At 47.4% G+C, this 15,594-nt stretch overlaps 1 protein-coding gene across 3 annotated transcripts in view; it reads right to left on the bottom strand.

Annotated features, from left to right (window-relative positions):
• The window catches only part of CA10 (carbonic anhydrase 10), a 490,509-nt gene extending 476,390 nt beyond the window's left edge, over window positions 1–14,119 (bottom strand). The window contains exons 1-2 of one of the 3 annotated variants that reach the window (XM_043584025.1): window positions 13,748–14,119; window positions 12,229–12,864 (exon numbers count right to left, since the gene is read on the bottom strand). In XM_043584025.1, coding sequence (XP_043439960.1) covers window positions 12,229–12,289 — 61 coding nt within the window. In that variant the 5' untranslated portion in view covers window positions 12,290–12,864; window positions 13,748–14,119. Of the gene's footprint in view, window positions 1–12,228; window positions 13,227–13,747 lie in introns of those variants that run through there. The other 2 variants (XM_043584023.1, XM_043584024.1) reach the window with 2 other exon arrangements.
• Between the last annotated feature and the right edge of the window lie 1,475 nt (window positions 14,120–15,594).

Here is a 15,594-nt window from a genome sequence, read left to right as displayed (position 1 = left end):
AACATGTGGAGAAAAAGGAACTGTCTTGCCCTGTTGGTGGGAATGCAAACTGGTACAGCCACTCTGGAAAACAGTATGGAGGTTCCTCAAAAAGTTAAAAGTAGAACTATCCTATGATTCAGCAACTGGATGAGTAGGTGTTTACCCAAAGAATACAGAAACATTAATTCAAAGGGATACATGCACCCTGATGTTTATAGCAGCATTATCAACAATAGCCAAATTACAGAAACAGCCCAAGTGTCCACTGATAGATGAATGGATAAAAAAGATGTGATATATAGGTTTTATATATATATATACATATATTTATATGTATTTATATACATATATATATATATGGGTTTTGTTTATATATATGTATATACAATACATATATACGTATATACATACATATAAATACATATAAATATATATATATATAACAGAATATTACTCAGCCATCAAAAAGAATGAAACCTTGCTATTTGCAACGATGTGGATGGGACTAGAGAGTATTATGCTAGGCAAAATAAGTCAGTCAGAGAAAGACAAACACCATATGATTTCACTCATAAATAGAATTTCAGAAACAAAACAAATGAGCAAAAGGGAAAAAAAAGAGAGAGAGAGGCAAACTAAGAAACAGAGTCTTAATCATACAAAACAAACTGATGAGAGGTGGGAGGGGGAGGTGGGAGAAACAGGTGATGGGGGGTAAGAAACAGGTGTTATGATGAGCACTGGGTATTGTACGGAAGCATTGAATCACTATACTGTATACCTAGAGCTAATATTACTAACTAACTAGAATTTAAATGCTAACTAACTAGAATTTAAATAAGAACTTAAAAACATAGGGGCACCTGGGTGGCGCAGTCGGTTAAGCGTCCGACATCAGCCAGGTCACGATCTCGCGGTCCGTGAATTCGAGCCCCGTGTCAGGCTCTGGGCTGATGGCTCGGAGCCTGGAGCCTGTTTCCGATTCTGTGTCTCCCTCTCTCTCTGCCCCTCCCCCATTCATGCTCTGTCTCTCTCTGTCCCAAAAATAAATAAAAAATGTTGAAAAAAAAAATTAAAAAAAAAACATATCTCTATAGACAAAAAACAAAACAAAACAAAACATACGCCCCCCCCAAAATGGCCAAACGTAGAAACCTAGATCTCAAAAACAGGGAAAAAGATAAATATAAATGATGCTATTTTAGATGAATAAGTTACATGCAACTATTATAAAGAAAGTCATGAACATTAAAGCGACAGACACCAACTAATGGTTCGCCAAACCGCTGTCCCTCTGCTCCTGGACACAAGGCTAGGGTACAATTCCCAAGCTCTTTGGCAATAAGATGGGGCCATGTGTCTGACCATAAGTGATGCACACAGCTTTCCTGCTAAGCCCATAAAAACTCTCCCATGATCCTTCTCCTTCTGCTCCATTTGCTGATACTGACCTAGGACAGCATTGGAAACCCTACCCTAGAGACAGCAGAGCCTCTGTCAGCCTGGAGACTTCCAAGTCACCACAAAGACAAGATTCCTTCCCTTCCATCCCTCCCCCCTCACCATGGCCATATGCACCTTATACATGCACGTGCACACACACGCATTGACACCAACGGCCAATTAACGTGAGCAGGAAGTAAGCTTCTATTGTGTTAGGTCACCAAGATTTTGGTGTTTATCTGTCACAAAGTCTAGGATTTCCTGAACTAACATAGTGAGGAAGCAAAGAGGGAAATACTTCAGATACAATGTAGAGTTAAAAAAACTGTAAAGATTTAAGGTTGAAAATGTTGTAATTGCAAACTTTGGTAAATAAAAACCTAGTCTATAAGGAATCCATTCGTTTTTCGCAATTTCCTTTGATGCTGTGATTTTGCATTAAAAGGAACTCAATGACTTCCACCATCACTCACATCTGTGATGCTGAAAACCTGCACACACAGTCCCCAACTTACAAGGAACCCTGATCAAGGAGGAGCGTTTCAGTTGAACATGCCTTCAGCCCACACAGCAAATGCACAAACACAACTCTCATTCATTAATTTGTTCAGCATGTCTTACCTTCAGATGGGGCACATTACAAGACTTTACCTGGCTCAGTCAAGCCGTAATTTCAGCAGTTCTAAGAGCAGGAGGAAAGAAAAGGGAGGGGGGTGCACCAACCCCTGCAATTAAAATGCATAAGACTCTCACTTAGCCACAGCACAGCCCTTCAAAGACCGCACAGAACGTCTTCAACACGGTGGAAAAACAGGGATGGAGTCTATTACAGACACAAAAAATAATGACTTCACTACTTTATATGTCATTCTACCGGGATTTGAGCCTCTGGGACTTAGAGCTGCTATCATCACAGTGATTATAAGAGTCAGCCATCCAATGACATTCTTATTCACACCCGGGCCATACAGCAGAAGCCGACTGATTACTCATAGATGCCTCGCTTTCTAACTACTAGTATAATCTCCATATATCTATGGAGAAGTTAATAGGAGGGGCCTTTTTAAAATTAGGGGCCCTAATTTTTTTTTTTCGAAATTAAATTAACAAGCAAACTGACCACAACAAACCATCCAACTGAGCATTTCCCCGCAGCTGTGGAGATCACCTAGAAGATTCTAAGCAGAATGTGCAGCCAGTTCTTTCCATTTCTGGGCCCCAGAGTCTCCCCGCTGGTAAGAACTAGTGGTTCAGTTACAGAGGCCAGAGGGAGAAGTCAAGGTCTCTGATACAAGACTGGAAACACCTTAGGAACCAGAGTCATTTTCTGTATTAGTCTGCACCCAGACTAAAGACTGGGTGGGCTTTTTCCGCCAAAGCACTCTAGTGCAATGCTATAGGGCAGTGAGCTTTCTCAAGTGCTGGCTTCTCGCAAACTGGAATCCAACAAGCACATGCCATATCCTAAGCAAACTCCTTTAACGGGAACAGAGACGACACGGAGAAAGGAACAACACATCCGCTGATCCTCAGTCTTCCGGGTGTGGGTGTTACAGTGTGGAATCAACACAAAGGAGCCAAAATACATTGTAAACAGCTAACAGTGGGTTTGTCAAATGCAGAGATGAGTTCAGTCTGAGAAGAAAATAGGAAGCTATCAAATATATGGCTCCCTGGGAAGGTTCCAGTCAGCTCCGCACGCTCAAAGACCCCCATGCGGTAGAAGCCAAAGGGCAGCCAACAGAGATCTTCTTCATCTCTCCTCCCTCCTGGCCTCACATCTTATCTCCCACTCTCCCACAAAAGCAAGAAAACCATTCTAACCCCACTCCTTGTTACTCATTTATGTAATAACCCAATCATTCATTATTGATCATCTACTAAATGCAAGGCACTGGGTTGAACAATGGGGGGGAAAACCCACGATATTTATGTATCACCTACCATACATTCTATAAGGGCAAAGATCACGACTGATTTGTTCACTACATTGCCTGGCCGAGTGCCTCCCTCAAAGGAGGCATTCACTAACATTTCGTTAATGAATGAAGTGACACGTTAAACGCTAGCGGTGGGGGGCAGAGCCCTCCCCCAGATATGTCCCTTTTTTGTTCATTTCAAGAATCCCATGAAGCATTCATTATCATCCCAACCTCACAGAGGAAGAATGGCCTGTGCTCACTCAATACACGCTGCCATCAAAACTGTTTTCCTTGAGGGTGAAAGGTAGCTGTGTGTGGTAGGAAGAGGGGGCAGCGGAAGGGGAATATGTTGACTCATGTCCTTCAGTAAGTGTGTTTATTCCAATTCTAGCACTGCTGCCAAATGTGTTGTGAAACCAGCGGGACTTGGCTCTGGAAAACTTCACCTGAAAGTCACAGGCTTCATTTCCTACCGCCAGCCCCTTCAGCCACGGGGCATGAAACATTGGACAAAGTTAAAGATTAATTCTGCATTTACTGTGACAAAGGTCACACCTCTCCCGCATGAGGAGGAAAAGGCACTAGCAGGCTGTCTCCTTCACAGCCACAGATAATCTCTCCACTGCCATCCTGATGGTACCTTAATGCAAATGTAATCAAGCCCAAACACTGGCTACCCCATTACCAGCCCAATCCTGCTAATAAAAAGCAATTATGGCTCTCTTAAAAAGGCAATCGTGGACCATCTCTTACCACTTACAGCTCCCCACCCCAACCCCTGCACGATGGAAATCCTCCAAAGCTTTGTGTAGGGTTTTATGAGACAGAAAACTGCAAAAAGGTAGAGGGAAGACTCGGTTATCAAAGACGATAAGATGACAATTAGCATACTGCCCACTCCAGAGTCAGCCAGTGGGTTCTGGCTTTTTCCTAGGGTAGAAACACATGGGGGCAAACTAAGTCAGGAGATAAATTCTGCAATGTATATCTGGCTTATTTCAAAAGCTTCTGGGAAGCCACCTGGAACTACAGGTGACACTGGAAAATAACCAGTGATCTGGGCCAAATGAAGCAGAGCGGGTTCAAAGCTTTAACCCTGACTCATCTGTTCCTAATGAAAAGAAAGATGTAAGCTAGAGCTACTTCTTGGGCCTTTAAAGGACGCCTCCCTGCACTGAGAGGCGCAAGGGTGGTTTTCACTGACAATTTTTGCTTGCAAGGTGTTACTGTTATTGGAATCCTATCTCCCCAACCTCCTCTATCTCAACCTCATCCATCACACCCCACTCTCTAGTGGTTGCCGTATTGACCTCTTGACAGCCCCTGCATTCATCGTGTCTTATCTAATACTCCTGCCTTTGCAAATGCTCTTCCCCGTGATCACCCTTCCCCCCGTTACACTCCTCCTGGTCAGTCGGCAAAAATCTTCCATTCTCGAGACTCGGCCCAAGAATCGTTTAACACTCCTTTCCTCCCTCCCTCCCACCCCCAGAATGAGTCAGATGTCCCTTCTCAATACTTATCAGATTCTGCTGTAACTACTAATATTCTTTAAATTGGTCTCTTACTGGATTGTGAATTGCTGGAGGGAAAGGTCCATGTCTGACTCATTCCTGTAGGATTCCCCAGGACCTCACGCATAGTGCACCCTCCATAAATGCTGAGTGATTAAGTGGACAAAGGAAGCCATTTCGTTTTAGGTCTCTATACTTGCTCTACGGTAACTGGACCTTCGAGAGGGTAAAATGGGTATATAATTTAGTGGGCCATGAGGATACTCTCCCAAGTGAACAGGGTCTATTGGAAGTAGGAGTGCAGAGTGGAATAAGGGAAAACGGCTAGAAAATGCCTTGCAGTGCATCAAGCATCCGTTTCATGTCAACTAGAGAATCTATTGCTTGGTGCACGATCTTCAACAGCACAAAAGCGTGCACGGATGATTCACTTCTCTTAGCCTGCCTCTAATGTTAAAGCCATCACTGTTAATGTTATCATTGTTATTCAAGTACAAAATTGGAGACATTTGCATTTGCTCCACATGAAAATACCGAATCTCAAAGATTAGGGTAAATCAGGTCCATAACAGATAGGACAACTGACTTTTTTTCTTTTTTAAGGTCTGTCACTCAGAATGTTCCATTAATGGCCTAATTGATCTATTAGACCAGTATTTCTTAAATGGGTTTTGTGAGCAAGAATAAAGGCTGACAAGAAGACAAGGAATGGGGTTTCTAAGTTATTGCTTATTGAGATCAAAGTTTAAAAAGAATTGCACATAAACCTTTTTTATGTCCTTTTCCTTACCTCCACTTTAGCTCCTCATAACAAAAGATAAAGTCTAAACTTCTTATCTTGGCTTTCAAGCCCCCTTCACACTGGCCCCAGGTTATTCTTCCAGCCCTGTCTCTAGTCACTTACTCCGGCCCAGCCACTCCCCATGCCCAGTTCGAAGCACTTCTGATACTTTGTTGGGTTTTTTTGACAGACTATCCTTGCCTCCTTGCGTGCCTTTTCCTTCCTATTCTTTTGAAATCTCATGTATTCTTCCAGCCTTATTCAAATGTCTTCTCCTCTATGAATCCTTCCCTCCCCCACTGGCATCCACCAACAAGAGTTAACTGCTCCTTCTTTACACTCCCACAGCACTTTGTGCCCAACTCTATCCCCTGGCAGGTACCATCTTGTAAGTACTAAGGACCAGGTGTTGTTCATTTTTGTGATTCCTATGCCTGACACAAAGCTAGCTGGCAATCCTGTTTTGCTGAACACTAAAGAAATGACTGAGTTGTTCACTGGAATTTACATGCACAGGTTCAAGGTGTCAATAACAAGTGACAAGTTATTGATGCCAATGGTGATTTTACAGGAGTAGCTCTAGTTCACTGAGTGACCACTACATGTTAGGCACCAGGGCAGGATCTTAAGCATATTTTTTTCCAATCCTCATTTTATAGATTTTACAGAGGCTCCGAGAGCTTAAAGATGTTCTCTAAGACCACACACAGGGAGAGAATGCCAAAGGGAGGATTATTATGGACAGGCCTCTCTTCGTTCCAAGGCCTATACTTACTCCCCTTTGAGAGGTGTCACTTGGCCCACGGTAAATGTATTCCGGACACCATGTTGGCATTTTACAAATAGTAAGTGACAATTACGCTGTAGGATCAACAACCTTGGGGAAAGCTGCAGTCTCCCCAAACTCAACCATCTACAATCCCAAATAGGCTACAAACCGTGCAAAGTGCAGCAGTGGCTGGAGACTCACAACACAGACTTACAACCCAAAGAAATGTTAGGATTTCACACAAATTTTAACCAAGTTCAGTCCACTGAAGGCATGCCAAGATCCATAATAAAAAAAAAATAAAAATCATGAAGTAATTAAATATCTGAAGGCACTCTACATTCTCTCAATTCAATAGCTCCCAATGTGAGCTCATCCCAACTTGCCATAAAAGTGAACCTTTTATTCCAACTGGGACTGTCTTCACTCTACATCACTCATTCCTTCTCCTCTCCTTTGGATGATGTGGTCCCCTCCATCCCTTCTCTCCAACCTCCAACATTTATCTAATATCCTCCTTTTCCTTTGCATCCGGACTTCTCTCTTCTGCAGCATGTATGTCCGTTAGCAAACAACAAGGCATTATTCTTAATGTTTTTGTATCACTATACACTTTGTGCATTACAACTTTGTTCTTCTATCTTAGCAGTCAAGCATTATTCTTATCATTTTACATCACTCTACATTATGTGTATGTACCTCAACTTTGACTTTCTAACTATACCTTAAGCATGGATCATTCCATAATACAGTAACGATACAGGTGCTTTACATTTACATAACACAAAGAACATTCAGGATCACCCTCTGATGTTTCCCTCAACAATTCCTTGAAACGAGCAAAGAGGATATTGTTTCCATGTTACAGAAGAGGAAACTGAGACTCTAAGAGGCTAAGAGACTCACCCAAAGAAGTAATTAAGGAAGAGTCTGACTGCAGAGTGGGTCTTCTAATTTCTATACTCTTTGTATGAAGGCTTGCCACCATACACATTTATGGAACCTGGATCTATCTCTTCCTGCCCTAAACCCCAGAGCTACATATGCAATGCTTAATCAAGGTGAAAAGTTGAGGTGTTAGGTGCTGATGGCCAAAGATGGCAAATCAAACCCTCTCTCCTCCCCACCCAAGAAAATGACTGTCCACATTGACACTTCTCTTTCCCCCAGGGGTTTTATATTACTCAGAAAGACTCTCATCTCATGGACAAGAAAGTCCCATCTGTGATGATGGTATCTGTCAGGGACTGGGCTATAGGACATCAAAATGGCAAACTGCATTTACAGGAACCATATTGCCAATAACATCATCAGATAAGTAGTCTTTGTTGGGGTGGGGCTCTTTTTGTGTGTAACGGAATGTTCTCTTTCAAGTCCTATTGACGGCATACGTAGTTTGCCATTTTGGAAGCACTTTAAAGCTGGGTTTATACAGAGTTATAATTTACCAGCAGAAAGAGGCTTATGGCCCCCTGGGTAATAAGTACTCCGTTGTTCCCAGGTGATTTATTAAACTTTCCAAGCCTCACCTGAGTACTGGGCTCAAAGAGATAAAGTGGGTTTTACTCATAATATGCACCAAAGCCCAATACTACCAACCTCGTTTATATGAGAAAGTGAAGAGACATTTCAAAGTTGTGAAGCCAAGGCCTCCTTGAAAGTAGGATTCATACTCAGTGTTAAAAAATTCACTTGCTCATGATGTTCTTTTGCTTTTAAACAAGTTGAAGGAAGGAAGGTAAAGGCTCTGTTCTTTCCTGGCCTCACAAACCTGTGCAATGCCTGATTTGGAGGGAGAAAAAAAAAATAATTCTATTACTGCAAGCTTCCTGTGCCTCAGATACCGTGCTAAGTGAAAATCACTGAATACGTTATAGTCCATGTCACGAAGGGGTGGGGTAGGTACTATGATCCCCTTTCCACACATAAAGACACAGAAGTTGAACCATTTTAATTTTCCAATTAGGAAAAGAACGTATGAAATATTCCTTGCTTATAGGGATTGCTGACCACCAGGTGCGGGTGGCAAACCCAGGTAGTAGTATCCACTGTTTGACTGACAGTCATATACAACTCAAATGCTACCTGATTTCTAGTCCTGAACCGCAATCACCCTAAACCTTCACTTCCAAACTCTCTAACTCACATCCATTTCACATAATTCATTCTTTCAGTCTGGAGACCTCGCAATAAAAAACACTTACAAAAAAACATTTACAAGAACTCTTGATCCCAAAAGAAATGAAATACTGAATTCTGACTCAGTTAGACCTGGGTGTGACCCCTCCATGCTGAACTGCTGTGGGCTGTGGCTGCCTCATCTATAAAACTACCCTACAAATTCTTAGATGAATTAAAATATGTGCAATATTATATAATACCCGTGAAAGCACCACATAATTTTAATTGCTATTGCTATTATTATGAATAAACTGACAAAAAAGTAAAGTTACATAGAGGCACGTAGGATGTGTTGTGGAAATTAAATCCGACAGCTGTCTTTGGACCTGGAAATTCTCTCCTGGCGCTGCTAAGCATTCATTCTCGCTGATCTGAGCTGCTTTTGTAAGATTGGAATGGTGCTCTTGCTAACACAGAAAAAAAACCATCCTGGTTCTCCTCTCTCTCCCTCTCTCTTCCCCCCTCCCTCCCTCTCCCTCCCTCCCTCTCTCTCTCTCTCTCTCTCTCTCTCCCCCCTTCATTCCTCTTCACAGATTTTCGCTGCCTTACACTTTTGGGAAAATGACGTCTGAGTCTGATGTGGAACAGAACTCCCAGATCGTGGCATTCCCTCTTAAACCTAGCTGTGCTGTCCTTTTAGTAGCCAAAATTGAAACGCTCTTTCAAACGGAAGGTACACATGCTACAGCCCCAGCAGTTAGTTAAGCCTGGTCAAGGGGACCCCCAGTCCCCTCTGTTGACAGCTTCATCACAACCAAGTGATGAGTGCAGAGCCATCAAATACACAAAACCCAGGGCTCTGTATTTTAACAAATATAGCCACTCAGGCCCAGGCAAAAAAAAAATGCCTTGGGTACACTTAATTTGGGGAATGGGGAGGGAGAGGGTAGGAATCTTTGGTTAACAAAGCACTAAGCACCAGAGTGTTCCTGAAAGCCAAGGCTACCAAGTGAAATGCAGTCACTATAGGCCAGATCTACCACCAAAATGTTCCTTCTGTAAAGTGTTTACACTGCAGATTTTTGCTGACCTTTTCTAGTCATGAAGTCCACCCCACCAATGCATCCATCACGGATGCCTGGTGACTCAGGAAGAATTAGTACCCATTTACTGGGTAGGGTAATTCATCCCAAGATAGAAGAGAGGTGCCTTGTTTTTTAAATTTTTTTTAAATTTAAGATGTAGTAGGTTCTATGATCAGAGGGTTATGTTCCTTTTGGTAAAAGCTCAGTAGTGAGTAAATTAAAACTGCAAATCATGGAAACAGAAATGAAAGACCCACTAAACTCTCCCTGAGCCGCAATTATTCAACCTTAGTGCACTGTATACCTATACCTCTTAAGGCTGCTCAATGGGGGGGGGATGTCCCCCAAACTGTGGCAACTGTGAGTCATAATTACATTATTAATCAGAATTAGGACGTACATGGATACCACTGAACATGTAGTTGTTTTAGGAGGGAGGCCGCCTTGGCCCTGGAGAAAGTACAGTCTTTGAAAATTAAGTTTATGGATGTGTAAATGTAGAGTACATAATGTTGCAACTCTGCCTAAATGTCTTCATACAGTGCAAATTAATGCAGAGCCTAACTAGGCATTTGGAACGCTAACCTAGTTTTCTGTGTTTAGCTAATAGCTGGCAATTTTGCTTACACTTTTATCCTCTCATTACGTAGCAATGATGATCATTTAGTAAATACACGTGAAAGGCCACATACTCCATAGCACCTCTTCTGGGTTGGAAATAACCCCTTCCTAATACTTGTATTTATATAATTTAGTTACTGATACACCGAGTCAAGTACAGCTGTGATAAGGAGCCCACTAGTGCCTCTTTTGGAAGCTAAGAACAGACCCATTCTTAAATGGTTCCTTTGTAATGGCCTGACCAAATAAATGCAGGGTAGGGGTGGGAGACAAAGGATTGTGGGGGGTCCAGAGCCTCAATGCATGTTAACCCTTTGTAAACCTTAAAGGGACTCAGTTGGCTTGTCTGCTTTGCAAATTATTTATGATGGTGAAGAAAGGTAAGGAAAGGCTATTTTCTAACTAGTGAAATATTAAGGAACGAGAGAGTTTGGAATAGACATGTAGAAGAGAAAGACGTAAACTGTGGTCTTCTAAGGTGCCATCCAGTCCATTCCTGGACATATGACTGATATCAGCCCTTACAAGTCGCCAGGGAATGTTTCCTTTCAGACACAGAATGGGGTAAAACAGGTCCCACTAGAGGATTTGGGGTGGTCCCAGGGTACTTTTTCTTGTCTCTAAAGTATTACAGAGGCAAAATCCTTAGTTTGGTGGCAAAGCCCCAAACAGAATGATTTTGAATTCAAGATTCCCCATTCCTGCCCTAGGAAGAGAAAGTTGATACTGAGCAGTGGTATTTGGAACGAGGTCCAGGGTGTGCACAGACAAGGATTTTGAAGATCCAGAACCAGAACTAGCTTAGAGGGTGGGGATTGGCTGGGCCAGGCAAGATGCAGGAAACAGGTCCCTCCACCTCAGTGCTGCTCAAACTTGTCTGCTCACAGGGGAAAGGTTCCTGTTCTCCTCTTTTGGTGGCTTCAGCAGGAAGTTGGCTGAGTCCCCAATTCTGCAGAGGGAATGCAGGCTGAGGGGAGCGCTGGCAATGGGTCCTACCCTAGGCACTTTAATGACAGGTGTGAGGGGAAATGGGGTAGACACTCTCAGTGGGAGGAGACACTGAACCGAACTGGGAAATACTGCTGATCCTGGGGCTTTTTCTCATGGCTCCCCTCCACACAGCCAACTCCCTGCACCAACAAAGACACTGCTTGGAAATCAGAATCCCCTCCAACACGCAGACACACAGGCAGGCAGACACAAACCCTACCCGATTCACCTCATCAACTCCTGAAACCACAGACTGACATAAGTGGCCTCAGGTCAGTGAGGCTGAGCTACCATTCCACTGGGAATTAGGAAAGGCTACCGTCTAGAGTGGTATTTCCCACAGAGTGTTGTTTCAGGCAGGCTTGGCTTTTACTTGATGTGGAGCATGGCATGCTAGCATGTTTTAGACCACCAGTTCTGATGTGCTTGGGGAAGGCACGGAGGACCTCCACATCCCTCTCGTCCCTGCTGGTGGCACTCTCCAGTCCCGCATCCTCCCGCAGTCTCTTGAAAGTGCCTAGATACCAGGGCAGGGCTCTGCGTCCATTTTGCCTGCCTGGAACCTCCGAGTTTGGGAACTTTGAAAGCCAGGGGATGGGGTGGGGGTTGCCAAGGCTCAGATTTGGGGGCCAGAGTTCTCAGCAGGAAAGCCGTTGAAAATCAACACCCATCTGCCTCTTGTTTCTCATCCCCCACCCTTCTATGTTCCAGGACTCCTAACAGATAATAACCATCTCTCTATCTCTCTCTCTCTCTCTCTCTCTCTCTCTCTCTCACACACACACACACACACACACACACACACACACACACACCCTTGGGCTTAGAAGGTTTTTCATTCTCAAGGCAGCAAACCCTCAGAACTGAAAGGATCTCTGCCACCCCCCCTTCCCCTCCCACCCCGCGAGGCTACTTGAGCGCCTACACACAATAAAATCCCACACATTCCCAACAGCACAACAGAACCCCAACCCGCCAGGGGTTCCAGCGCGTCCCATACCTGATATGCAGACGATGAAATTGGCTTGAAGAAGAAAAAGCACCTCCCAGACTATTTCCATCCTCTGATTCTCATTCCAAGTGCATCACTCGACGGGAAAACAGGGGGGGAAGGGGAGAGCCCGACACGGCACACACACATACAAACACGCACACACTTGCGAGCGAGCGCACACTCGCACTCCCACCCGACAGCCGGCCAGGGACAGTCACCCCCAAGATCAATATCGCAGTTTGAATTGTTCCGGCAAATCTCCCCTCGGGCTCGACGGATGTGCGCCCCAGATGTGCTGACACATGTCCGATGCCTCGCTGCCCCGGAGGTCTCCCCGATCGCCGGTCTCCGCTCCTCCTCGCACGAGAGGCGGAAACAGCACTAGCAGCGGCGGCGGCAGCCACCTGAAGCCACCAGCGCCGGGCTCTTCCTGCAAAAACGAGACCCCGATCCGCCTGGCGCCCCAAGAAGACATAGACGATAGCCCCCCGCCGGGCCGCGCTGCACAGTTCCGGGCCCCCGGCGCTCGCAGCTCGCTGGCTAAGCCCAGGCAGTCCGCGACAAGTTGCCCTCGAAGTCCGCCCCCCTCACCGGGGCATGGTCAGAGGCCGGCTGCCGCGCTCCGGGGCCGCTCTCCTCCTGCTTCCGGGGGGCGGGGGGAGGAGACGCCACCGCAGACAGGGAGACAGAGAAAGAGAGGCAGGAATTATTGCCCGAAACCGCCGGTAGGCTCCGCCGACCCTCCCTGCTCCCCAAGTCGCGCGCAGCCCGCTGCCTCCGAGTCCGGCTCGGGCGGCGCATCCAGGGCGCCAAGCGCCGAAGGCGGGGAGCCGGGGACCCGGGCGCGTCGGGGGCCCGCGGGCTCCCCACGTCGCGCGCGCGCTTTCGGTCCCTCTGCTATTTTCCTAGGCTCCCCGGAACCCCCGTTGCCTCGCTTCCATCGCCCGCAACTAGCGCCGCCGCCGCCGCCGCCGCCGCGATTTTCCGCAATGCAACTGCAGGGGTCGTTATTTCCTCGCCTACGGAGCCCGACGCTGCCCGATTCGGAGGGGAGGAGGAGGGCAGGTGGGGCGGGAGGAGGAGGAGGAGGGGGCGGCCCGGCCAGGTGAGCGTCCCCGCCGCCGCCGCCAGCCCCCGCGGCAGCCCCGCCGCCCGGCGCCCGGGGGCGGAGGCAGGAGGCCGGGCTGGGGAGCCCAGGCTTAGCGCGGCCATAAGGAGGAGGCGAGGGCTGGGCGTCGGAGCCGCGGGCCAGCGCGGAGGCGCCTGGGCCCCGGCCGCTCGGTCGCCCACCAGGACTGGGGAGTTTCTCATCTCCTTGGAAAGAACTTCGCGCCCGCCGCTAGGGCGCGGGAGACCCAGGCGAGACTCAGCCGGGGCGCTGTGATGCGCTCTCCCCCTGCTGCGGAATAGTGGGGATTTTTTTTTTTTTTTTGCATAATTCATTCCCTGCCCTCTCCCGCTCGTCCCTCTCCTGCCCCCCCCTCCTCCTTCCCCCTTTCCGCTCCAGTGCCAGAACACTACTTACCCCAGAGTTCTCCTCTCTGTACGTTCCTAGACCAGGTGCAACTCTCGCCCGCGAGTCCCTCACCTCCCTCCTCCCCGAAGGGGGAAAAACCGTCTTTCCAAGTCCGGGTGCGAGCAGTGGCCGCCGCCAAACTGCGCCTCCGCTCAGCTCCGGGCGGATCCGAGACTATTGGAAACCCGGGCTTGAGGGGAGCCGGCTTCCCTTCTTTCGTTTTTTTTTAGTCTGCTTTTCTTTCGGGAAGCTCAAGTGCTTTGGAGGCTTTTGCTGGGCTCCAGAATACTCTCTGCCAGCGATACTCAGCTGCTTCCACCGAAGGAGATTTCCCCACCAAATCCGCGCGCGCGCGCGCGCACACACGCCCAGCGCGCGGCTTTCCGAGTCCCGGGGGGAAGGTGGGGGCGGCGTGAGCACCACCCACCGCCGCGGCCGAGGCCGAGGCCCAGGCCCGAGGCCGCGGGTGCGCAGAACGACTCGCCGCGACCCGGGGAAGGACGTGCGTCCGGGCGGCCGCTTGGAATGCAGATGCGGGGGAATTGGGAGGAAACCCTGCGCTCGGGACTGTTCGCCCGAGAAGAGGGCTGGGAGCGAGAGAAGAAAAGAAAAATTGTAGCACATTTGCATCGCCTCTCTCGCCGCAGCAGCGGGTAGAGAAAGCCCCAGACCTACCTCTTTGGGAGAGCTGGAGAAGAGGAGGGCAGGGGAGGGGAATCCCTGGAAAGATCTCGGATTTCTCGGCGCACTTGTCCGGATTGCAAACTGTGACGTTTGGAGATTTTGCACAAGCGCGGATGGACACACACAACAAACACAAACACACACGTAACCCGCAGGGTATTTTTTGTACTTTTTAATTTTTCGTGTTTAGAAGCCATTTCCGTGTGAGTCTCGGTCTAATCACCGCAGAAAGGGCGGAGGAGTGGAGAGGGAGCAGGAGAGGGAAAGAGGGTACCGTGCCTCCGCACAGAGTCAATTTAGGGAGGCTTGCAGGCTGTGTGGCATGGGAGGGCGGGCAGGGTTGGAGCCAAAGGAGTAACACTGCGGCGCTCCAGGCTTCTTAAACCGACTTCAACTGCCCTGGAGTCTGGCGGGTCTTTTTGCGGAGTGGTAGGCGTGGAGGTGGGGGTAGGGGTAGGGGTGGGAGGGAGCGGAGCCGAACAGCCTGGGCTGCCTGGGTTGGACAGACTTGGGGAGTTGCGTAGCCCTGCTACCTCTGGGGATTGGCAAAAAGAACCGCCGGCTGACTTGAACAAGGAGGTGTGGCCGAGGGATCTGTTCTCCAGTGACGGCCAAGGACTTGAGGTGGTCAGCACATGAAAAATCCCGGCCCAGATGAAGAAAGTCCAAGATTCTTACGCGGGGGGGGGGGGCTTCGAGGCTCGGCGGGGAAGTCACATTTAAAGAACCTGAGATAGTGGGAATTAGCACATTTGGGAAATATGTGGGGGATGTTTGTCTCCGTGCCTTGAAAGTCGACCGCGCGAAAAGAGATTTTTGAAGGGAAAGAGAGGAAAGCAGTTTGCCAAAGATGAAGAAATCCCACCCTAGCAGGGTTTGGAAACATGGGCAGTGACTGACCTTCTGCACTTGGGAGTGGAATTGGCTGCCAGCAGGAGACCTCTCTCTGGAAGCAGAAGCGGGGCGCCTGGATTTTTATACCACGACCCATTTATTTATTAATGAATTGTTCATATATTAAGCGAGCGCCTTATACGTGGCAAGCACTGTGGCTAGATGCTGGAGTTTCCTAATTGAAAAATCCATAAACCTTTCTTTCAGAATGCTTACAGGCCATATTCTACATTTTGCCTTAAGAGCCAATGCCAGTAAAATAATACTTAACCCCCCCC

Source organism: Prionailurus bengalensis, chromosome E1, assembly GCF_016509475.1.
Source record: "Prionailurus bengalensis isolate Pbe53 chromosome E1, Fcat_Pben_1.1_paternal_pri, whole genome shotgun sequence".
Taxonomy (NCBI): domain Eukaryota; kingdom Metazoa; phylum Chordata; class Mammalia; order Carnivora; family Felidae; genus Prionailurus; species Prionailurus bengalensis.
Note: the sequence above shows the minus strand (reverse complement) of the source record. Positions and strands in the feature narration are given on the sequence as shown.